This window comes from Chelonoidis abingdonii, chromosome 22 (assembly GCF_003597395.2).
Source record: "Chelonoidis abingdonii isolate Lonesome George chromosome 22, CheloAbing_2.0, whole genome shotgun sequence".
NCBI classification, from domain to species: domain Eukaryota; kingdom Metazoa; phylum Chordata; order Testudines; family Testudinidae; genus Chelonoidis; species Chelonoidis abingdonii.
Window position 1 is genome coordinate 17,690,246 of NC_133790.1, and position 24,593 is coordinate 17,714,838.

General features: G+C 53.7%; 1 protein-coding gene across 1 annotated transcript; it reads right to left on the minus strand.

The window, feature by feature from the left end:
• Window positions 1-315: 315 nt before the first annotated feature.
• Window positions 316-24,593, minus strand: SEPTIN5 (septin 5). Its single transcript, XM_032777106.2, has 11 exons — window positions 24,292-24,593; window positions 16,470-16,566; window positions 15,483-15,569; window positions 14,224-14,347; window positions 13,635-13,769; window positions 12,454-12,571; window positions 11,316-11,417; window positions 9,959-10,055; window positions 7,543-7,678; window positions 5,505-5,607; window positions 316-4,634 (listed from the first exon to the last, which is right to left on the minus strand). The coding sequence occupies exons 1-11, from the start codon at window positions 24,379-24,381 to the stop codon at window positions 4,578-4,580; spliced, it is 1,146 nt and encodes a 381-aa protein (XP_032632997.1). The 5' UTR covers window positions 24,382-24,593; the 3' UTR covers window positions 316-4,577.

The window sequence follows — 24,593 nt, forward strand, 5'->3', positions numbered from 1 at the left end:
GAGGGGGCACAGATTTGGCCCCCATGCCTGACCCTCTCCTCTCCCCTTCCCTCCCCCCCCCACCACCCCAGCATTCTGACCCCTCCAGCCCATGTTCCCCTCCGAATCTGAGTGAGTGGCATTGTGTCCTGGTGCACAGGATCACGGGACCACTCAGGTTTGACCCAGCCTATGCCTATGTTCAGCCTAATCTGATTGAATTAGAGAACTGGACAGAACACGCCCAGGGGAATTTTCCAGGCATCTTGCATTTCTGTCCCCATGCCTAACAAGTCCCCCTTCCGCAGACAGAAAACAAATCAGGAAAATGTCGTCTTTGTGGGTTTTTTCATGTATTTATTTCACTGACCAGTTCAGGTAGTAAACATTATTAATAAACAATAATAGCCATCATCATCATTTTAATAAAATGGATACGTTTCCAAAGGGTTTGTTTCTCTTCGTTCACAATGACAAAGTACTCGACAGTAATGTACAAAAAAACCCAACCAAACTGACAACGGGGAAAGGAAGTGCCTAGGAACAGAGCGAAGGGATGCGCAAATCACATGGGCACGAGCAAGCCAGGGTTACCAGGGTGGCTGTGTGTGCAATGAGGGAGCGGGGAAAGCCATCGCACAGCGTGAAGAATGGAATTCCCCCCCAAAGGAACAGGATGCAGGAAAAGGCATGCGGGTGGTCAGCAAGTGCTGGCAGAGCCAGGACCAGTGCAGCAATGGCACACAAACGGGTTCATCCCACAACCACCTCCCCAATCAGGCACACGGTTTGAGACGTGGTACCCACAACCCCCAGCGCAGTGACATCTCATGAGAAGTCAGTGGAGCCGGACTGAGCTCCTGGAGTCGCTAAGAAGTACAAAAAATGGGCAAAGGTTTAGGATGCATGAGTGTGTGTAGGGGGGTGTGTTAGGGGGAAGGAGCAATCTAGCCATACTCTCTACTTCCTTCGCTGCCAGAGGGGGCTCCAGCCATGCATACCCAGGAACGCCTCTACTAGTCACAGTGCAGCTCAATTCAATAGGGGGAGACTCCATGCTGAGAACATGCAGATAGAGGGCAGATCTCTACAGCATTCCAGGGGTCACCTCCATTTCCAACGTCTTTCTAGGCAGCCAACCCTCCTCCCAGCCTCCCAAGAGGAAGGAAACCTGCTGTGTCTTCTTTGCTGATGGGTCTCTGTGGTCCTACTTCACCTCTGGAGAAGTTGTAATTCCAGCTGCCTTGGCAGAAGGTGCTTCTCTCTCTCTCTCTCTCTCTCCGACTCCACGCTACCCCTGCCCATGGCTGAGGCGTTCAGCTCTGTGTGGAATGAGTCTGGGAAACTTTACCTGATTCAGCAGAAATTTGCACGGAGTTGATGGAGATGTCCTCACCAGTAATGGGGGCAGATCACTTAGTCAGCAATTCTGGCTGCATGTGCCCTGTCCTGCCAAATGCCTCAGACCCACAGCCCTGCCCTGTGTCAATGCTTTGCTTGTGAACTCAGACACCAGTACAGCTGCAGGCTGCACTCAACCAAGCTGTCACCTAATGCTAAAGGGAAGATGATCTCCTCTACCTCTTCTTGGGGCAAAACATGCTGGACACAGAGGCTCCCTTAGCTGGTTTGGAAATGTTACCACCTTACCGGCAACAGATTGTTAATTTGTGGGATTCACTGCCTCAGGATAATGCAGAAGCAAGGAACTTATTAAGCTTTACAAAAAGGGAACGGATGCTCCAATGAACAGGAACAGCATTTGCAGTTACACCAGCACTAATAAAACTGACATAAGTTAGCAATCCTCATGCATCAGGATAGTAGCTGATCACCAGCCCAGGCCTGGAAGAAGCTGTCCCCTCAGGCTACAATACCGCACAAGCGAGTGCATTATGGCGAGGCGGCTCACACTTAACCCTCTAAGCATCTGGCATTGGACAGTGCTGGAGACAGGCGTAAATGGCCCCTCAGTCTATCCTGGCATGGCATCTCTTACGTGCTTCGCACAGGAGGGACGGGACAGGGCAAAGGAGCTGGGGAGATAATGACATTGCTCTTCTGGATGAGTTTGTCCCCCAGGCACACTGCACAGCTCTGCACTTCATTGGGGCAGCAAGAGAGGGCTCTTAAAAGAGCCAAAGCTCAGAGGTTCAGTTTGCTCTGGCCTAGCTTGGACATCTGTCCAAGAGGCACTGCTGCCCTTCGTCAGCTTAGCCTCTCCTCGTTATTTCCAAGATCTGTCCCATCTCTCCTGCACCTATCCGAGACAAAACAGGCTTGCCTGTGAATAACAGGCACCGCCTCAGCTACTCACCAACAGGCCAAGAAATCAGAGCCCTGCTGAGAGAAGCCAGCATGACACACTGCTAGCAGAAGCAGCCCTGGCACTTAACCAGACCCAGCCAACACTGCACGTCACACCAAGAGTCGGCCATTGAGGAGTCAGAGCTGGACAACACAAAGCCACAGGTGATTGGGGACCCACAGGACTCAGAGCAGGAACCAGGGGCTGGGCAGGAAGGACCCACCCCCATGTGCATCAGGCAATCAGCCCCTTGCCAGCACTCCAGGGAGACTAAGGGAAGACCCAGTTAGACACTCTGGCTGGCTGCTGGCATTACTATCAGACAGGCCACACTTCTGGTTGCTCCTTACTGTGCTTGGTTAAAAATAACCCGGCAAATGACAGCAGCTGCTGCAGACACAGCCCTCATATCTCTGCCACCAGATCCCGCCAGCTTGCCCTGCGCTGGAACTCAACCACGCAGGTCCCCGTGGCTAGGACCAGGGGCGGGAAATGGGGGATGCCTAAAGCTACTGCCCAGCAAGGCTGTTGGGTGCAGTCCTGTGTGAAAGGGAAGGGAGGGGGCAGTGCATAGCCAGGAGAGCTGGGCTGTACTAAGCCTCCTCCCAGGGACTCATATGCTCCCTTGCTGCCCATAACCCATTCAGCACCAACCTGCTCCCTACACAGCCAGGACTGGCCTTACGGGTGGGAGACACGGGCGACTGCCCAGGGAGGCACCGTCCAAGTGCCACAAGATGGCAGGCCTGGGCTGCTGGAGCAGGAGTGAATGCAGGCGAGCTCAGGGCTGGAGCCTCTGGCCAGCCAGGCAGGGGGGTGGATGATGCCGTCTGTAGCTGCCAGTCTGGCAGGGAGGTACAGGCAGCAGGGCTTGTCCCTGGGTACCCCTTCCCAGGGGTCAGGGAATGTATGGCTAGGGGGGCCACTAGGCTCAGAAACTTCTCCCTGTGCAGCCATGCGTGGGGCGGAGAAGGGCAGCCCAGGGCGCCATTTCCCATAAGGCCGGCCCAGTACATAGCCTGTCTTGCCACCTCTGCCTTTCAGCTCTCCCGTGTACACAGCGAGGAAGGTGCAAGGAAAATGTCCTGTCTCCCCTCAGGGGCCAGCAAGGCTGCAAACGCTCAGGCATGAGGAAAGTTCCATCTTTAGGGTTCGTCTCCTGCCCCAAGGCTTCCCCTGTTCAGGTTCAAACTGGGACACTGCCCTCAGCGCCTTTCCAAGTTAGCCCAAGGCCTATGCACAGGCTGGATGGCAGGGACTACCCCTTCCCTCACCCCAAAGAGAGCAGGAAGCGAAGGAAAAGCCACCAAGCTTCCTGCTAACCGCTCCCTAGTTCTGCCGGAGCCTCAGACCCACAGTGTGGTTTGGCCACAGCAGGGGCATGGCTGGCTGGGAAGATGCTGGCCCCTCATGGGCTGCTCCAATATTCCTTGTCTCTGCAAGCCGGGATCTCCCAGCGCCAAGTGCCACATCCTCACCACTATGCTCTAAACCAGAGTTTCTCAACCTTTTTGATTCCAGGAACCAGCTCGCTGCCTTCCTAAGCTGTGTCAGGGAGATCTCAGGGACTGGTCATTGAGAAACACTGCTCTAAATAAGGGAGTGGAAGCTAGGGTGGGGCTGCTCTCTCCCTTCTCAGTGCAAAAGATCCTGGAGTTTCTCAATAGGAAAATCAGGCAAGAATGTTCAGGCACCTTAAAAATACCCCCACAGGCCAGCATCCCATGATCAACTCCCCCGCACGCCCCCCCCTCCCCCATGCAGAGCAGGAGGGTGGCCTGGAGTCCCCAGGGGGAGATGGTTCGCTCGCTGGGTCCAACTCACGAGCTCTTGGTTCAGAGGGACATTTGTCCTTCTAAGTGCCTGCTCTGGCCCAGGGCAGTTGGGGAGAGGGTCCCAGCACCTTGGCTGGGAGTAAACATTTATGTGCATTTACACAGAGTCTTCAAGTTCATACGCCATAGAAACCATGACTTTGAACAGAGGCGCATTCCCTAGCCAGGGCTGAGTACATCTGGAAGTTGGAACGGTTCTAAAATGCGTTAGACACTTCCCAGACTTAAAAGAAACAAAAGAAAAACACACCAGTAAATTGCTAAGTGAAGAGCCTCTTCCGCACTCCAGCTGACAGAAAAGCCAGTGTCACTGCTAATAAATTAGGGGGTGGGGGGGCACAGCTCTCGCCCACAAGTCTCTAGGTAATGGGGAACTTCTTCCTACAACGGCCACTTCTCAAGCTGGGACCCAGAAGGTCGCCAGGGATTCCCTTTGCCCTCCATCCTTCTGGTTCTCACTGGTCCTGCATCTGCTGCTGCATCTTCTGCAGCATCTCCTGCATCCTCCGCAACTGCAGGAGAGAGAGAGAGAAAGAGAGAGAGAGAGAGAGAGAGAGAGAGAGAGAGAGAAGGTCAGAGAGATCGCGGCTCCACCCCAGCCAGCGAGATGCTCTAAAGGGGTGGTGGGCACACTCTGTTACCAGGACGGCATGTCTGTGAGTGGGGTTCTAGCCCCCCTCGGTGCTGGGGTGTGCGTGTCGCTTCTCACTCAGCTGTCTGCATGGGCTAGCTAGTGATGGCTCACAGGGTGCTCAGGATCACACAGCCAGGGTTTGGAGGAGCCCCCTCCATCGAGACCAGGATGGGAGATGGAGCTCACCCCCATGTCCTGCTCCTGCCCCTTTCCCCAATAAATCAGCCCAGTGACTGGCACGAGGAGCTGGTGCTACAGTACGCCCTGGCAGCTGTGCAGCAAGCACGGTGTGACCTGACCGGGATGCGTGTTCCCAGCCTGCACTTGGTGCATTCCTGGTTGACGCACTCACTCACCTGACTCTAGGTGCTTCAGGTCACAGAGTGACGACGGCAAGGGTGGCCCCTGCCGGCTTTAAACCCTCTGACTCTGTAACCCAGTGGTGCTCACTTTGGCAGTGCTGACTGGTGCTTTGCTCAGAACTTGGGAGGGATGAAGGGGCTTTCAAAGAGACGCCTTCTAGCTCCTCTCCGAACATGATGGCTGCTGGCATTGGTGCGAACAGGGCCTTGCTCAGCCCAAGCCGGACACAGCCTCCGGGCCCTGCCCTCCGGACTGAGAGCTCGTGAGTGCAGAGGGCAGCAGAAGGGGGAGCAGGCACACGGGGACCAGCGAACCCTGGGGCAGCCTCGCCTAGGGCAGCCCCTCTGCTTGTCGCTGAGGAGGGCAAGGTGCAGTGGGTACTCACTTCTTCATCCTTCATTTTGATCAGCTTCTCCGTTTCAGCATCAGGCGTCGGAAGGGGCAGGATAGGGATGGGGCTTTCTATCCTGTTGTCTTGAGTCAGCTTACTGGGTGAAGAGAGTGGAGAAATTCAGTCCATTCCAGTGCCAGCCAGGCTGGGGTTTGCATAACGGGGAATGAGGGCCTGTCACAAACACCCCAGGGCACAATCACAGCCCCGTGTGCCTGGCCAGACAGCTGGGAAGTGGTGCAGACACCAGGCTGCCTGGATGCAGTTTTGGGGAGCACGGCAGATGTGTGGGATCCATTCACACGCAGGCACGTATCACACTTGAGATTTCAGAAAAGCGGGCTGGGGGAGCTATAGAGAGTAAACCCAAGCCCTTAAAGAACTGGCATCTGCGACCACCTTACGCGAAGGCCACATCAGCAAACCAATAAGCCACGAGCTGTGCTGATGACAAATTTGGAGGCATTTACAGATCATGGTCTTGCGGTCTCTCTCGCTGTTTAATGAGATAAATATACACACACATACACCCACGTGGAGACAGTGGTCAGCAATAAATATCAACATTTGTCAAGCGACTGGACCACGTTCACAGGCCTTTTTCAGAAGGATCAGAACATGGAGCCAGTTTAATGACACGAAGCCTAGTAAGAAAGTTGGGGCACTACATTCAAGTGGTGAAAAACCCTTGGGGAACAAGAGAATTCCAAGGTGTGACTGCATCCTCTCGCCACGTGGTGGCCCTGTTGGCTTAATGCACATTTATCTTAGAGTTCAGCTCCATAGGAAACTATTACATCCCAATTCCCTCCTACTTGACATGTAGAGAATTAGCAAAGACATGAGAATTGGAGGCAAATCACAGAGGTGTTGGATTTAGAACCAAAAAAAATGTGAGGGGGGAGGGGTAACTATTTTAGTTAAGTAATTTATTCATCTTCTTCTAACTGGTTACTAAATTCTGTATCTAAACAGTCTTTAGGCAAACAAGTCACTTCTCAGCTCTCTAGAGATAATCACTTCACACCTAGTTCTCTTGGGATTCTGAATTCCCTCCAATGAAAATAAAGAGGTTTGTCTGTCATAGAAATTTAATTCTATGCACCTGTGTGGGCACATTTACATCACACGTATGTACCACAAGCACACTCTCAGATATTTACATCCAGTGTACAAGCGTTACTTGCCATCAGTGTAATACAGCCACTTCTGGGGTGGAATGTGACAGCACACAGCAACACCAAGCAACAGCTGAGCATAGGAAGCGATGGTCACAATCTACAACAGAAGTGTGCTAGAGATTTTTAAAATTCGACATTTCAAATTTGCAGGGGTGGAAGGATTTTTTTTTTATGAGATTTCCGTGACCAGCTCCCCCTTCCAGCTGAAAAACTGCAGGGGAGCGGAATGCAGTGACCCATGAGAGGGGAGGGCAATCTTCCGAGACTCGTTAAGACTCAGTAATCGCTAATTGTTCTGACAGATGCATTGCCAGAGAAACGGCAGCATCTCAGAGGTGATGTCATGACTAAGACACAGCCACAGCTGGTGAGGATGTGGGAGCTGCCAACTCCCTGCTTCCAGGCTGCTGCTTTGGCAACACGTGCCATTCACAGGCAAATCCCCAGGGGGATGGTTGATTCCCTGTTAATGTCACTAGGCCAGGTCTATTTTTTCCTACCACTGAAAAGAGCTCCTACACTGCCTGGACCATCTATCTCGGTGCCCACAACACCGCAGGGCTGAGTGTGGGAACGTCCAGGCAGGGACCTGGCTTCACAGAGGTCACCCAGTGGTGGTTCTCAGACAGCTGAGACACTGTGATTTTTGGTACATTGGCTAGTTGTTTCTCCTTCCAGTACACCTGGCTGCCATCTGCAACTTCTCTCTGCACAGAGCACCCCCGCAGCACCTGGAATACCCCTGAGCCCCATTAACGAGGAGCAGATGAGAGCTCCCCTGTCTGAGAGGCACCGGACACACCCTCCCCCTCAATCTGCACAGGAGAAGAGCACCACCCACGGGCACCCACCTGGTCATCTGCTGGATGCACTGAGCTCTGTAGTTCTCATAGTGAACATCACAGGTGACATCCTTCAGGTCATGCATGTGCGTCCGAATCAGCATGTTCCGCAGCTTCACAAAATCACAGTGCGCCTGGTTTTCCACTGGGGGAGCAGCAACAAACAGCACTTGGATTTCACCCCAACATCTGCCCAGGGCAAGGACGAGCAATGGCCCCGTCAGAGCCTCGCCACATCCAACCCCTGGCTAAAATGCTCGTCTCTGCAGGGTCCTTACAAACCCCACTACTAACCCATCTCCTACCCCCCCACCTTCAGACATGCCCATGAGGCTGCCTCTCTGGCGTGATATCAGAGCACTTGGGCTCAAGCTAACAACACCATTTTAAACGTGAAGGGGCTGGAGGCAGAACATTTCCAACGACAGGGTCCTCTGCTGTAGGGCTTGGTTTCTCCCCTTGGTCACAAGAGCCTGAATCTGCTGAAGGAAGATTGTGTGCACGCAGGCTTGGGACCAGGTGGGTTCTGACTGGGGAAACTGGTTCCAAGGGGTATGGCTCATATTCATCAAACCGGGCACAGTCTCTGGGACTGCAGCTAGCAATGGAAACTAATCAGAATCAAATCTAAGGGCTTTATGAGCCTAGTCTCTGGGTCTATCTTCATCCTAAATCTAGAGCCTGATCCAAAGTCCACTGAAGTCAATGGGCTTCTTTCCATTGGATTTTGGATTAGGCCCAGTCTCACTTGCTTTTGAAGAGGAGGAACAAACACCAGGGAGATGAAGTCGCAGGCATGCCAGGGCTGCACTGAGGCGTGGGCACAGCCTGTGTGTATCTAACAACAAGCATCACCCCAGATAGCTGTGCAGCCAGCAGCTTTACTCCTCTTCTGAAACAGTCACCAGCAAGCTCCTCTCAGGATTTTCCAGTTAATTGTTCCCCTGTGTACCTGCGCAGTTAAAAGGGCATGTCCCAGGGAAGATCTGGTCCCCAATCTGACCTGCCTCCTTCATTTTTTAGCTTGCAAAGTCAAGGGCAGCCAGGCCACATCACACCAGGGACTTCACAAGCCGCAATGCATCCGCCCCGTCCGAGGGTGCTGAGTATCACTGCATTCCTGAGCAGCCCCAGCACAACAAACTAGTGCTTGTGCAACCCAAGAACCACAAGCCCCCTGCAGCGACAAACCAGAGGAGAGTCAAATCAGTAACCAGCCCATTTCCGGGGCACTGGGCCTAGGGGATTTTCTAATCAGGGAGAACAGAAAGTTACAGGCGAAGGGAGGCAGCCCAGCCCTGTAGAGAAATGTTCACTCCACAGCACCCTTCTCCATTGGAATGTATTGCTCCTGGTAGGACTCTCTGAGTTCCACTGACTTCCCTGGCCGGAGCAAATGAGGCTTGGGAGCTGCCTTTGCAGAAAGCCGGCATCTCTCTCATTTAAAACGGCTGTTTCCTCCCATCTAAACAACAAACCCGCCCCGTTGTGGGTGTATTGCGGCTACGCAGCAGCTCACAGGCCACTGCCACCAACATCGGCTGGGCCAAAAGCAGACCAGTGGGGAGATAACATGAGGGGCATTCTGCTATCTAATGTCTCCCCGTACAGTGGGACCTGCCCCTTCGCTCTCCTCCCAGCGGTGGTGGGTTTGTGGGTCTCACTGCAGACATTGCCATGGCGGCGGCAGCAGCAAAGCCTTGTATTGCTGACTGGGGCAGAGCATGAAGGGTATATATCTTCGCTCCGATGGGAGCAATGTCTACTCCGGAGCAACCAGGCAATGCCCACCTTCCCAAGCAGAGAGCGGCTGTTTCCTAGCCTTAAACACCAAGTCTGCTCCCTTCAGAAACAACCAGAAGAGAGAGAGACTCACACAGTCTTCTCTGCCCCTGGTATTTCTAAGGCAGCCATCGCGATATCAGAGGAGGACACATCTGCCGTCGGCACAGCCCTGCAAGCTACTCCCAGCCGTCAGTTAAACACACTTGCTGTTCCCCAGGAAGGAGCGTGCAGGGAGCCGTCTGAGCGGGTGACTTCGAGTGGATGCACGTTTGGGTACCGGAGCAGTGGAGCCATGGCACAGAGTGCAGGCTAGCCACCCAAGCAATTACCCTTGTACAGCCCCTGCTGCTGCAGCTTCACCGCTACCAGTACCTGAGCGGGCTACATTAAATCTAGCCCCGGTACGTGTACATGAGCTGCAGTCACACCCGGTGAATACAGCATAGACGTGCCCTCGGTGTGCTGCCAACACACACTTACCACTAGGGGGCTCCAAGGCCACAGGACTTTGCTGAAGCTCCCAGCAGCCCCAGCGCAGCACTGAACTCGACTCTGCACCAGCTGGAATTCTGCCCCAGGGCTGCCAGCGCTCACCCCCTCCTCCCGGCTTCCCTGCCAGGTGCCCAGGGACACGGCTTACCTTCCACGATGCCCCATGGGTACAGCCGCCCACGCACTCTCTGGCCTTTGGCCTCCACCACTGTGTTGCTACCGATGACGGCGAAGGGAGCGCTCTCCTGAAACGAGAGCCGCCAAGGAAATCAGGAAGCCTGGGCAGGGCCGGCAGGAGTCACATGTGGCCCAGATGGGAGCCCCGAGGGCTCGGGTTATGACGCCCCCACGGGGTGATTGTGTTCTCTGGCCCGGGGGTGGGGGTGCAGGTGGGAAGGGCGTGCAGGAAATTCATCCTGTTCCAGGCACTGAACATGGTGCTCGTCCAGGGAGGGGCACATGCTGCCCTTTTCCAGAGCGGCCATCAGAGGGACACCAGCTCACGTTGCCCCTAAGCAGGCCCCTAACTGCCCCTAACCAGGCCGGGCTGCCCAGCACGTGCCACACTCAGGGACTTTCTGTGAGCCCAGCCCCAAGCCCGCTCAGGAAGATGAAGGGGTCTGGCCCTCTCCAGTGGGTCGAGGGCCATTGTCTGCTCCCCGCCAGCAGTGCACAGTCGCATCGTTTCACCCTGCACACCTTGCCCTGAGGTACATTCCCAACAGCTTGGCGGGCGAGAATCGCTGCTCCATGGCAACAATCATCACTCAGAAACCGACACTCAGCACTGGGACATGCCAAGTGGGATGCGAGAAGCTGCCAGTGGTATTGCTGGATCACACGTGCAGATTGGCTGACACTGGGCTATCCTTCCAGGTGAGATAGGAGAAGGGTACCTGGCCTCACAGGAAACACCAGCCTTGGGGACTCTGTGCACCCAATTATTTTTCAGATACCCTGGGTTTGCCTGGCAAGTCAGGTATCCCAAACGCTCTCCCTTCCTCGGCACAGGCAGCTCTTCACCTGGTCACATGCACCAAGAAGCCAGAAGGAGAAGAAATAACCCCTCCTCGCCCCCCCAAAAAGTTAGAGAGAGGAGCCCTCGATCCCCACATCTGGTTGGTATCTGTGGCTAGGCAACAACGAGGGGAGTCAAGACAAACAGGGCCTGACTGAAGTCCATGGAATTACACCAGGAACGAACCTGGCCCATTAGAGTCCTGTCTTAAAGCCATGTGACATGGAACCGTACCCAGGTCCCTGTGCGCCACGCTGACGCCACTTCGAACTTTGTGACACCAGCAGGAAGAGAACTGAGACCTCCCGCTCCAAAAGCACAGGCCTCTAGCACCTGAGGTAAAGAAGAATCTCCACTGACTGTTCGCAGTATGGGGCCTCTAACACACATGGTATAGTTCTGTTTTCACCCACTAGAGGGTAGGGGTGCACACCAGCCAGCTGATGAGACTAAGGAACTGGAAGAAGAGGTCCAGGGCCTTCCTCACCTTCAGCTCCCGGTCCTGCTGTTTGAATTCCTCATCTTCATCAGAGTCGCAGTCTGGGAACTGGTAAACTTTAATCCCAAACTTGTCGATCTCTTCCCGGATCTGCTCCCCCGCAGGGCATGGGCAAAATGAAAGACAGCACCAAAGAGCCCGTCAGCATGACCAGAGAGTGCACCCAGCCGCCCTCGCTGCAGCCTCTCTGCTCTGGTTGCTGGCGAGGGAGGGGCCTTCCCGGGCTGGGAACACCAGTGGGGAAAGCACACAGCATTGTGGACTTTTCTCCGAACCCTGCAGAGCACTCTCCAGGGAGCAGGCCCTCTCCTGAGATTGCCATGCTCCCGGGAAGGCCAAGGCACGGAGGAGAAGTGATGAAAACAGGGAAGCCAACAAGGCCCCATCAGGGCTGGCTCCTGACTGGGGCATCTGGAGATGAGCAGGGAGGGGGGTTCTGGACCCATTTCCCCTATTGCCAGTGGCTGCTGGGGGACTGGATAAATGACCCACCTAAACCTCTCTGCTAGTTTGTTGTTGTCTATGTTGAATTCAAAGGCAGGGACACCCCTGCCCAGTGACACACGGAAAGGAACAAAGGAGAGGAACTGTCTTCTAAACAAGACCAGTTTAGCCCCAGGAGACCTGGCACATCTATGTGCAGGAGGTGGAATAAGGGGGGCACTGAAGCAGGTCACACCCACTGGCAGGGGCTCCCCTCCTGGCTTGCTGAGCCCCATGCTGGAGACACTAGAGGCCACAGAGCGTCACGCCGAGGCGTGTGGTGTCTCTGCAGCAGAAGCAGAGATCTCTGGTAGGCAGGGCACCAGGCAGGGTGGGGGACCCCAGCCACAGGTGGGGACGGAGCTGGATAGGTCCCCACAGGGGTTATTTTGCACGGGCCCCATGAAACATGGGGAGCAATGGGACAGGGCCGTAGGTCAGGCCATTCTGCTCCATCCCTGATACAAAGGAGAGTGCAGGGTCTGCTTGCTCCTCGCTGGCTGTCCCTACTGATCACCTTTCCAGCGGGAGGGGCTCTGCCAGCCTCCTTCGAGCAGGGCTCAGGCAGAACCCGGGACCCAGGGAACCGTGTGGACCCCTGAGCCCTGCCAACATGTCATGGCTGGACGGCAGCATCTCTCACCCTCTCCTTTAGCTTCCGGATCTCACTGGGGATCAGGCAGTCGGCCTTGGCGATCAGGGGCACAATGTTCACCTTCTCGTGCAGAGCCTTCATGAACTCGACGTCCACCGGCCTCAGCCTGCAGCAGGAGGGGAAGTGGCAGGGGTTACCTCACCCTCCTGCTTTTCCTCTGGAGGGGGCACTCCCATTCACCCACTGGGCCAGATGCCCTCTTAGCAGTGAATGGGGGGGCTAGAGAAACACAGCCTCGGGGCCTGGGGCAATGACGTTGCCAACGTTACAGGCCACAGGGAGAGTTCTCAGCGGGTGCAGTTAGGGCATGTGGGGTGGCTTGAATGTACCCCTTTCCAGCCTGGCTGCTGTAACAGCTCAGCCTATCGAATCAGAAAGACACCAGACGGGTATATACTCCCCTACAGAATATACCCTGCCTGGGACCCCGTCCTACCTTGCACAGCATGAAGCTATCAGATCCGGCTCCCTTGGGTATCCCCACTGGGCAAGGTCCCTGGGGCTGCCTTAATGTACTCCAGGGAACAGCTGGCATTAGGACTGGGAGGTGTAAAGCCAACTTAAAGCTCTCTCTGCTCCCACCCTGTCCTGCGCTGGGCACAGATCCACCAGACTCAAGATCCAAGGCTGCACGTTGGTTTTCTCCTTTTGCTCCCCCAGGAGAGCAGCAGAGAGAAAGGGGCTTTGGGCCTGCAGGGGATCAGTGCCTAGAGAACAGGCCTCGCTCTCAGCGCCGTGGAGCCAAGATCATGTGACCAGAGTGTGTCACATCAATGAGTAAACTCCCAAGAGAGAGGTGGCAGTGGGCTAGACTGGGCAAGAGCAGATATTCTTGTTAGCGCTTCTAACCCCAAATCCCTCTCAGACTCATTACCTGCAATCCCCAACACTGCCACAAGAGGGCAACATTTGGGCATAGCCTCCTCCCACCAGCATAAGGGGATGAATGCTTTAACAGTGACCCAGCACCTTCTGGGCAATGCAGCTATGGAGGTGCTACAAGCCCCCATAGTGAAGGGGGGAGGAAAGCAAAAGAGGCAGGGTTTAGAGATTTGCTCACATGACTCCTGCTAACATGAACAGGAGTCCGTGTGCAAGATCCTTGCATGCACCATGCTGAGACGTTGTCCCAGGCAGGAGACTGGCTCCTAGCGAACACAGCACCTCACCCGTGTCCAAAGGGCGAGATGAAGTAGAGGCAACAGTGCACTCGGTTGTCCTGGATGTTCTTCCGGTTCAGGCCGCTCTCGTCACGGAAATACTGTTCGAACTGCTGGTCGATGTAATCGGTGATGGGCTTCCAGCTAGAGGAGCATTACAAACACACACCAAACCCTGCCTTTAACAGGAGACATAAAGCACAGGAGGCACCAGCTCCCTGTCCCCTGCCCCAGCCTAAGTCCCTATCTTGGGCAGTGCTAAGGGCTGAATTTGTCCGTCTCTCTGTTAACGCGAGAGCAGCATCCCCTTGCCCACCTTAGACCCCCTCTGCTCCCATTGCCCAGGAGGGAAGGAAATGGCAGCTACAGAGCGTTAGGGTCAGGAGCGGTGCAAGTTCCCTAAAAGTGTGGGGGAGCCATCGGTGCCCTAACCATGGCCCTGCCCCTTTCCCCAGGCCTCACCCCCACCCCGCCTCTTCCCCCAGCTCGCTCCTCTCCATCCCCTCCCCACAGCTGTTTGCCCTTACAGCCAGTAAAAAGTGATGGGGCCATGAACTCCTGCCCGTCTGTTGCAGCGCCCCTGCCCAGCCCCCCTCACCACTCAGTGTTGTTAACAGCATCTCCAAAGCCCGGGGTGTCGACTATCGTCAGCTTCAGCTTGACGCCCTTCTCCTCGATGTCCACGGTGTGTTTCAGGATCTCCACCGTTTGGCTGATTCGCTCTTCAAACAGAAATAAATGAACTGAAACCAGCGGATAGCACTGGGGGACCCCCTCCTCAGGCCGTGTCTGCACATGGACCAGTTCTCAGCATCAGGCCCATTCCCACAATACTACCCTGCACTATCACAGGAAGAACTGCTAGGGGCAGGGGAGTGTTTCACTGAAAAGTATCCTTTTTTGTGCAAAAATGTGAGAAAATCAAAATATCTGATTCTGAAATGGGAAATGCAGTGCCTCATGGGAGTTGTACTTTGAGTGATTCGTGCTTTCATTCACCTATAAAGGCCTGGTGCCCGGCTTGGGCAACATTTCCCATCATGCATCATGGGCTTGGTATAGGGAGTTGGTGCATCATGGGTAATCAGGTGCAGCCAGGGAGCCTGGCCCATAAAAGAAAACAGGCACATGAGGCACCTGAACCAAAACTCCCATGAGGCACCATGGCAGCATTTCAGAATTGAAATATTTTGGTTTTCAGCTGTTCACTTTTCCAGTGAATTTTCCTGCTCAAAGCAGACACTTTGGGGGGAAATTTCATTTAATCCAAAATCCAATTTTCCATCCAAAACTAGTATTAATGGGAAATTTTCATCCGGCTCTAAGCACAGAGCCTTTGTGCACATTTGCTTGGACTGCCGTGCTGGCTTCGCTGAAGTCCACATGTCTACAAACAGGCCAGAAAGGGGATACTTTAGGAGGAACCCCCATATTGCACTAAACCAGCTGATCTAAATGGCCAGCCTCTGACACAAATCCTCTAGGAAGGAGAGGCTTGGGAAAGAAAGAAGCAGGCCCCCTTATGTGCCAGGGACTAATGCTGCATCCCTGCTTCTGCCCAACTGTCCAGGAAGGAGAAACCAAGCTAAAGATCTAAACAGGCCACTCAGCATCTTTTCTTTGGAGAGAAAACTCTAGTGCTTGGAAATCCCAGGCCCAAACTTTTCTTGCTCTAATATTAGAGGCTGTAAGGACTAGAGGCTGTATGGTTCACTGGGGAGAAAGGAGCAGCTAAGCAGCAGTGACGAATGTGGGGCAGTTTGTGCTGTGGCTAATGTGAGGACTCAAGGTGCTGTATTTTAAAAGAGTCTCTGTGGAAACAACTGGCCTCACACATCTCCCTTGTGCTGCACTTACCCTCTGCGTTGAGAAGCTTCCTGTCTTTGTAAAGATCTGTCAGGAACAGGCTATTCACCAAGGTAGATTTCCCCAGGCCCGACTCTCCTAATGGACACAGTCAAAGAAAAGCAACACAGCCCAGCACCTGGATTACGAAGAAATCCCGGAGCAAGGCTTTTAATGCTGCCTCCCAAGCCAAGGCAAGCGAGAGACAAGCCCTTTGGGGGCCACACAGTGGTGGGCACATCCCCAGTGAGATCCCTCTGACTCTGTATAAATGGGAGAGCCCAGCTCCTCCCTGTTCTCTGCCTAAGCTCCTAGCCAGCCCTGTTTCTGCCACCTGCAGTCAGGCCTTCGGCTGGTGGAGGGACAGGTACACGCAGCTCAGAGCAGCTAGAGGAGGAGCTGGAAGAGCCCTTCCTGGCAGACTGGGGTGCCGGAGGGCTGGGGAGTCAAAGAACATTTGGCTGGGAGACTAGAAAGCAGAATCTGGGAAGGATCCAGCCGATGCTGGAGTTTCTGGGGAGAGGGCTGGTGGGCACAGGCCTCCTCCACACAGCCCCAGGACCTGATCAGGCAATAACCAGAGAGCACCTGGCTGTGCTCTTGGGTTTCTGTAGTGGATGTTTGGGGATCGGTTCTGATTAAACAGAGGGTGAAAGGAGACATTTGGGTTCCACTGAAATCATTAGTAACACTCCCACGGACGTCAGTGCCACTCAGGCTTCACCCAGTGGCTTGGCAGGCCTGCCAAGAGAACGGCTTCAGTACCTCCAGGCCAGGGAACCGGCTTGGGGCCTGACCCACCTCCCTATTCTCACTGAGCAGTTCCCCACTCCCCCAGCAGAGCCGTCATTTCAGTGGGTGCTTGCGTTGGGAGCGCACCAGCTCCTTGGGACACAAAGGATGTTCTCCCAACGCTAGGCCCAGCAGCACTGAGCCTTATCCAGGCAGGCAGGCAGCAAGGCTCCCAGGGAACCCACTGGGGTGGCAGCGAAGTCTCACCGGCTACCATCAAGGTGAAGTCGAAGCCCTTCTTCACAGATTTCCGGTGCACCTGGTTAGGCAGAGTGGCGAATCCCACATACTGCTTCTCGTGGTCCTGAGGAAGGAGGCAGACAGAGACAGCTCATGGAGGGCCTGTGTGCACAGGGATCTGCTATTCCCACTCTGACCCTGAATACTAAGTGGAGGAGGGAATCAATGGGGAGATCATTCCTCCCTCCCCTCCTGTAAAGCAGCCGGGACAGGGAGGGGGAAGTGCATGGTCCAGCTTCACAGACGGCCCAACCGGCCAGGTGCTTGCAGGTCTACGTTGCAGAGGGAAAGTGCAAGGAGTTGTGTTGCATGCCCCACTAATGCTGACTGGCTGTTTACCAGCCAGCTAGGCCATTCTCACATATCCATGGAAGGGCTGGGGCTCCGGCACGCTCCCATCAGCATGTGGGAGAACTCCAGGGAGACAGCCTCCCCCATCCCCAACTGCAACAGCAGAGGCAGCCGTCCTGTCTTTTCATAAGCTTCCCAAGCCCTTCCCTTCCTGACCAGCACAACCACAGACAAACCTGCCAGCACACAGCATAGATGCCAAGTGTGGGTTTTTCTCCGGGTCCCCAGCAGCCCAGGCCGCAGGGCTGATATTCCCTCGTCTCTCCGAAGAAAGGGGAAACTTACATTTTGCAAAGGACAAGCCTATGTAATTAACATGGCCAGTGCTGGCAAGACTCTAGTGCTGTGTAACACCAAGAGCATGAGGAACTGGCCTTGGCTGGCCCTCTCGGGGTTTTATCTCTTGCATTCGGGCTGATTAGTGAGAAATTCAGAAAGAGTCGTTTCAGGAGCCCGCAGAGTGAAATGGAGAAGTCAAAATAGCAGAGAACATCTCTGGTGTTGCTCTGGTATAGGCTCTTTCATCCAAGGGATAATAGAGCACGTTGGGCCTCCCCATTCCTTTCCAGCACTGGAGCACAGCACAAACCCACGTTGCTTGTTTGTTTTCAAGCACAGACCTCTGCCATGCAGGAATACAAGTGTGCAACACGCATCGGGCCTCTCTTATACGGCAGCACGTCCCCCTTGACAGAAGGGCACACGCTGGACAATATTGCAGGCAGTTCATACTAGCTGCATTTGCTCACCAGAAGTCATTGGCAGTGCACAGCAAGAAGTTTGATTCGTCCTGCAAAACCCAGAACCAAAACTGCACATTTGCGAGCACCTTACCTATTCACCAGCTAGTTACATGGATATGGACATCTCTCTTTTACAGCATGTAACCTGTGCGATCACACTGCAAGCACAGGGCCTACCCTGCATGCACACAACACACACACACCACATGAAAGTACACTGCTATATGCTACATACACACACAGTGTGGTGCTCGCATTGCAGTCAGGCGTACTTCATAAATGCATGCTGGAACAAATGGTATAAATGCTGCATGCATGAAGTAAACACGCACTACATGTAAAACAGTACTGCATCTGACATGCTGCGAGCATGAGACACATACAGACACACGCTGCATGCCCGGAACATTCAGGCTGCACAAACACAGTCCCATGGAGGGATAAAACCCAGGGCGGATTAAACTAAAGTTTGTGGGATCTCTTCAAGTGAGGCAAGCAGCTCTACTTTAGCACAGGCGGATTCATTTCCAGGGCTATCACAGCACACATGGGCCGAGAAGTAACTCAAGCTCTCCCATCCCCAGCCGAGCTGTTAATGCTGGCTTCAAGATGTGACAGACGGCTTTCTGGGGTCTGGAGGAAGAGCCAATTTGGGTACCTGTCATGCCACAAATCCTAGCTCAGCTCAGCAAAAGCCCATGAATACAGGATTCATAGCTCATTTATCTTGGGAGGAACTGTTGGCTGCACACCACAGTTGCTACACAGAGGAGTCACTCTCTTAGCCAAGTTTGCTCCGCCATCATTCCCAGTTTCCTAAAGCCCAGCTGCAAAATCTGCCCCATGCACACCCTGGGCTCCACTGCTCGCTTCAACACTGCATGCATATTCCTGTCCCCCACAACCCTAGAGAGGTGGGCAGACAAGTGAGGCAGGTGAGCAAGAACCTTGGCAAACATGCTCCCATCTTACATACTGTCCAAATCTGAGCCAAATGACAATTCATCGGCCACCTGGACTGGCTGCATCCCAAATTCTGCATTTCAAACCCGCTGTGGCTGGCTTAGAAACAAACCCCCCATCAGGATTCATGCCACTCAGACAGACCAGCACAGCCAAGAGTCTTTTGCAGCTCCAGCCCAGCACTAGCACCAGTGCTTCCATCTATGGGTTTGGACACTGCTCCCTTCCTGGTTGCCTACTGCCCAGAAAGTCAGGCCAGTTCACCCCAGCCGAGGATGTGTCCTGGTCCTCATCTTTTCTCTTCTTTGGCCTCAACCGTGCAGTGCCTGGGGAAGCTGCTTGCACCAAAGCAAATATTTGGGGCAACCCCCCACCCAAATCATATGTTGTGCCACTGGGGCGAGTCTCCCAATGGGATTGCCAGACCCATGACATTTTTATCACTCTAACCCTGACAAGTGGAGTGGCCAGAAGCTTCAATCCCAGTCTCCTGGGCTTTTCAGCATTGATCCCCACTGCTTCCTTCCCGTCCCTTAGTTAAAACTGACGCCGGGGAGGGAAGGAGCAATGAACACATGAAATCACAGAGCAAAGTCAGCAGTGGGATTAGAACCGGCACCCCCAGCGTTCCTCCCAGACAAGCGTTTAGCTGACTGAGCTAAAAGGTTTTGATGTCCCAAACCGCAGGCCCAGGAAGCAGCAGCAGCGAAGGAGGAAACTCTCTTGATAGAAAGTGACAGAGGCTCCAGGTCTGTCACTGGGTTCCACTGACTGGGAAGGAAGGCATGGATCTGAGGCTTGCTGGGCAATGTCAGGCTTCATTACTACAAGGAGAATTTTAACCTCTCCATGCACCGAACTCCCCTGGATCTTGCCGAGAGAGCTGCCTAGGAAACATGCTTCAGCTACGCCCCGGAGTGCTCTGCAAAGGGCAGATGAGACGCTTGCTAAGAAGGGTAAGAAAAGGTCAGTGTCAGTTTGCAAGAGGGAATGGGAAGACTTAGTAAAAGGGATCCCCTCTATTCAATGGGTGTTAGGTGCCAGAGCAATTCTGCTTTCTGGCTGCTTGGCTTGCAATCAAAAATACAACCATCAACACCACAGGAGGCCCTACGTGTTGTTCAATGGTAAATCAATATTGACTTAAACATGCAGCACCCTTTGCTAGTTCCTTTTCACACAGAGACGCTTTGAGTTTGGTGCAGGAGGGAGCTGTGGATCATGTTGAATGGTCTTTGGAAGCAGTTAATCACCAGCTCCTACCTTGGGGACCTTAGGCACTGGAACGGTGCAGTAAAAACTCCTGTCTCACATAGTTTATTCTTAAAAAAACCACCGGCTGAGGTAACTCCACCTCTCACAATGGAGAGATTGGCCAAACCGAGCCCTGGCGTCACTCCGCTAACGTCACTGAAATCAGAACTGGGTGAGTTTGGTCCATTGAGTCTCTGGTAGCTACTCAGGCCAAGCTGGAGAGCTTAGACCTATTGCAACACTGGTTACTTCCTTATATCTACACCTCAGAGGAGACTGGCTGCTCCATCTCATATGGACAGATCCTACTGCTGCCTTTAATCAATAGCTCATTCGCCTGACACAATATCTTCCCTTCGGCGTTTTTCATTTCATCCCTAGTCCGGGGCCAAGGTGAGAGTGAGGGCAGGAGCTCCCCTCTCCCTGGCTGGTGCTGCTTGATGGATAAGGAGAACTCCCAAGCTGATGTGGCAAGAGTTCCCATGCCACTTTCATTGTATTTTAACCCTGGTCTAGAATAGCTAATGCAAAAGCTGCTCAGCCTCCGGGAAGGGGAGCCCCACCCATTGCTCCCCAGTGACTCCTCTGACCAATTCAGGGATAGCTTTGGCAAGTGCCGAAAGGAATCCCAGCTGGCCCTCTTGCACTGGGAGGCTGGCTGAGTGTACACGCTCCAAAGGGTATGCGTGGGGAGGTGGGGTGCAGGAGCACTTTCCCCCAGAGGAAAAACGGGGGAGTGAGGGGGAAAATCCTTACAGCTCTAATGGGGCTTCCTCCCTTCCCTTGAGGAACACACCTTGGGTCTTCTAAATACTTTGATCTATTTAGGGTTTTCATATTAACATAGCTCACCTATCCCACCCCACTGTGGTCCCAGACATGACAACCTGGAAGAGAAGTTCAGAGCAAACAAGGCCAGGTCGAAGCAATCGATCACGGGACACATATCATGGATCAGCGTCTGCTCAGAGACATGTGTGCACGTTTCCCCACCCACTTCAGTGGGGGCTGCGCATGCATGTCTGAGGGCAGAATTTAGCCCACAATATCTATCTCAGTTGCATACAGGCCCACCAGAGGCTGCGTTACAGGCACTGACTAACAGGTCAGATTCCTGCTGGGCATAACACACAGCCTCCTGTGGAGCATTGGGCTCAATGGAGGGCAAATATGGCTTCTAAGTCAGCTACCTGAGCCCTACATCCACACGACAGAGAGGGGATGATGCACTCAATCAAGAAAGCCCACAAAGCCTAGAGGTGGCCAGTGCCCTGGGCATCTGATAAATCCAAGATGTTTATTAGGTTTGATGATTTGTTTGTGCCTTTTTCATTCAAGCTGATGCTGCACTAATGGACGTATTCCTTAATACCCGACACTGACGCTCTCGGGTCGTCCACTTGGGAAGAGCAGCAGACACAGTGCTGGGGGAATGGTGGGCTCCAGGATGTCTGAGCACAGATGGTGCAGGACGGCAGGTGTCTTTCCCACTTGTGGATCGGAAGTAGAGGTAAAATCTTGCTGCCCAGCAGGCTGGAGGCTTGGACCTCAGGGATGGGTAACATTGCAAAAGCTCCCTCTCCCCCCGCAGAGTCCTAATATAGGGCTTGGCCAAGCCTCACCTAATACAGCCCATGATATTCAAATGTCTAAAGGAGCCCCAAGTAAAACAGCAGCAGCAGGCAGGAAGCCAGCCTTGAACAGAAACAGGTCAGCCACATCCTTCCAGGCAGAGCGCTGCTGCCTCCTTTGCGTGCGTGTCCTTTATGGTCAGTCTCACACCTGCACGAAGGCCTCAGGATGTCACGCAACCCTGGAAGAGTGACCCTGGCACTTGGAGGAGAGGAACAGTCAACATGGATTCACCAAGGGCAACCTGATTGCTTTCTGTGATAACTGGCTCTGTGGATATGGGGAAAGCAGTGGACGTGATATATCCTGACTTTAGCAAAGCTTTTGATATGGTGTCCCAGATTATTCTTGCCAGCAAGTTAAAAAGTATGAATTGGATGAATGGATTATAAAGTGGATAGAAAGCTGGTTAGATTATCAGGCTCAACAGGTAGTGATCAACGGCTCGATGTCTAGTTGGCAGCCGGTATCAAGTGGAGTGCCCAAGGGGTTGGTCCTGGAGTTGGTTTTGTTCAACATCTTCTTTAATGATCTGGATGATGGGATGGATTGCACCCTCAGCAAGTTCGAGGATGACACTAAACAAGGTAGATACGCTGGAGGGTAGTATAGGGTCCAGAGTGACCTAGACAAATTGGAGGATTGGGCCAAAAGAAATCTGATGAGATTCAACAAGGACAAGTGCAGAGTCCTGCACTTAGGACAGAAGAATCCCATGCACTGCTACAGGCTGGGGACCGACAGGCTAAGCAGCAGTTCTGCAGAAAAGGACCTGGGGACTACAGTGGATGAGAAGCTGGATATGAGTCAGCAGTGTGCCCTTGTTGCCAAAAACGCTTAATTGGCTATTTGGGTTCGATTAGTTAGGAGCACTGCGCAGATTGGAGGAAGTGACTGGTCCCCCTATATTGGCAGCTGGTTGAGTGGCACACATCCTCGGAATACTGCAATCCCCAGTTTGGGGCCCACCACTAGATATAAGAATGATGGACAAATTTACAAGAGAGTCACTGAGGGCAGATGAAAGTGATCATGGGGACTGGAGGCACATGATTATGAGAGGGACTGAGGAACTGAGCTTATTTAAGTCCCTGCACTAAAGAGAAGTGAGTGCAGGGGGATTTGCTAGAGCCTTCAACTATCTGAATAGGGGTTCGCAAAGAGGATACTGGTAGCTATGCTGTTCTCAGTGGTGGCAGATGACAGAACAAGGAGCAACGGTCTCAAGTTGCAGTGGGGGAGGTCTAGGTTGGATATTAGGAAACACTATTTCACTAGGAGGGTGGTGAAGCACTGGAATGGGTTACCTAGGGAGGTGGCGGAATCTCCATACTTAGGGGTTTTTAAGGCCCAGCTTGACAAAGCCCTGGGTGGGATGATTTAGTTGGGGTTGGTCCTGCTTTGAGAGGAGGTTGGACTAGATGACCTCCTGAGGTCTCTTCCAACCCTAATCTTCTATGATTCTGTGCCCCACAGGCAACAGCTGAAGCCAGCCAGAGTGAAAGCGGAGGTGTCACCGACCTTCGGGGCCCTGTTTATAAACCAAAGTGCTTACAGCAAAGCAAATGGGTCCAATCTCTAGTTCGGGACATGCTGCCCAGTTCGCCAAAGGCCACGATGATACATTATATCTTGGGGAGATCCCAGCATACTCCCTAGTCAGCCCTAATGAGGCTGATGGTGCACAAAGGGTACAGACAGTAACAGCAGCTTGCAGGCTGAGATCTATCCAGGTCACACCCTACCCCTCTGTTAGGAGCGCTGGCACTTGGGTGTCTGCTAAAGGGAAGAAATCCCTTGTACTGCTGTGGCACTTGGCCAGGGGCCGTCTACGTATGTACACTGGAATTTAAGGTGTGCGGCACAATGCACGTTGCCTCCAGAGGTGCTGCGGGAGCAGTTTGAAATGCGCACATACTGGCTTCTCCCCATCTCCTTTACAACCGACCCCACCCCCTACACTGGCAGACCTGCCGTTTCATATAACGGAATCACTAACCCAGTGACTATCCTAGGGATCAATTTGACCCAGTGGGTTTAGTTAGACCTAGTGACTTGTTAATGATGGTGAAAATCAGCCAGATGCCAGATGGCAAGAAATGATCCATCCCAAGCCAGAATGTTGATGGCCCCCCTGCCTGCACCCCGGCTCTCAGCGGATGTTGTCCCATACACATTGTCCTGGCCTCTGAGTGGTGCAGAGAGTGCTCCAGCCACGTCAGTCAGTGCTCAGTTCCCAGCAAGCTCCTCAGTGCCCCTCCCAATGGCCAGATAAACACAATGCTCGGTACAGGGGATATGTGACACCACATCTCTGCCAGGGCAGTGAGCATACAGCGATGGGCCTGTACTCCCCTTCCCTTTTCAAAAACCGGACCAGGCAAGAGGCAAAAGCAACTGCCTGGATCAAAAACTGCAGCTCCCACGGCCTGCTCCCCTCACACCCACTTCTCAGGCCAGGCCTAGCAGCATAGTGTGTGGGTGAACTTGAGACACGGTCACCAGCACAGAACAGCAAGAAAAAAAGCTGGTTAGTGAAATGCAACGTTAACATGGTAACACACACCAGGTAGTATGTACACGTACACACCCACCAACTCCTCCTCCCTCGCCCTACTCAGATGGGAGCAGCGGGGAGTCACTGTGGGAAATCACCCACAACTCTACTCTGGCTTGTGTCTCCCAGCTGTCCGACACTTTGCTGCAGCCCCTCACACCCAACCCAGTCCTGCTGTCTGCTTCCTGTGTCTTTCCGCTCTCCAGCCCTCAGAGGTCCCTTCCATGGTTAAACCCTTCTCCTCAGGCAGCATTCCTCCACCACACACTGCTATAAATACACCCTGTACCTTCAGCTTGACCGGGTGGCTTCTCTGGGCCTGCGTCCGGGGACAAAGCAGCCGTTCCACTAACAGCTCCTGAATAATGATTGAATCCATAACCCCAGCAGGCAAGTCTGAGAGGCGCCGTGGGCCAAAGAAACACAACCACCACCACCCATGTGTTCACTCCCAGCCTTGAATAAATCCATAAGGCAGCCACCCCCCGCCTGCGCGCACGCACGCACAGACACACACACACACACACAGCTCAGCCCCTCTGCAAGGGAAAGAGCTCCCACGACAGCAGGCGGGTTGGAATTTCCTGTGCT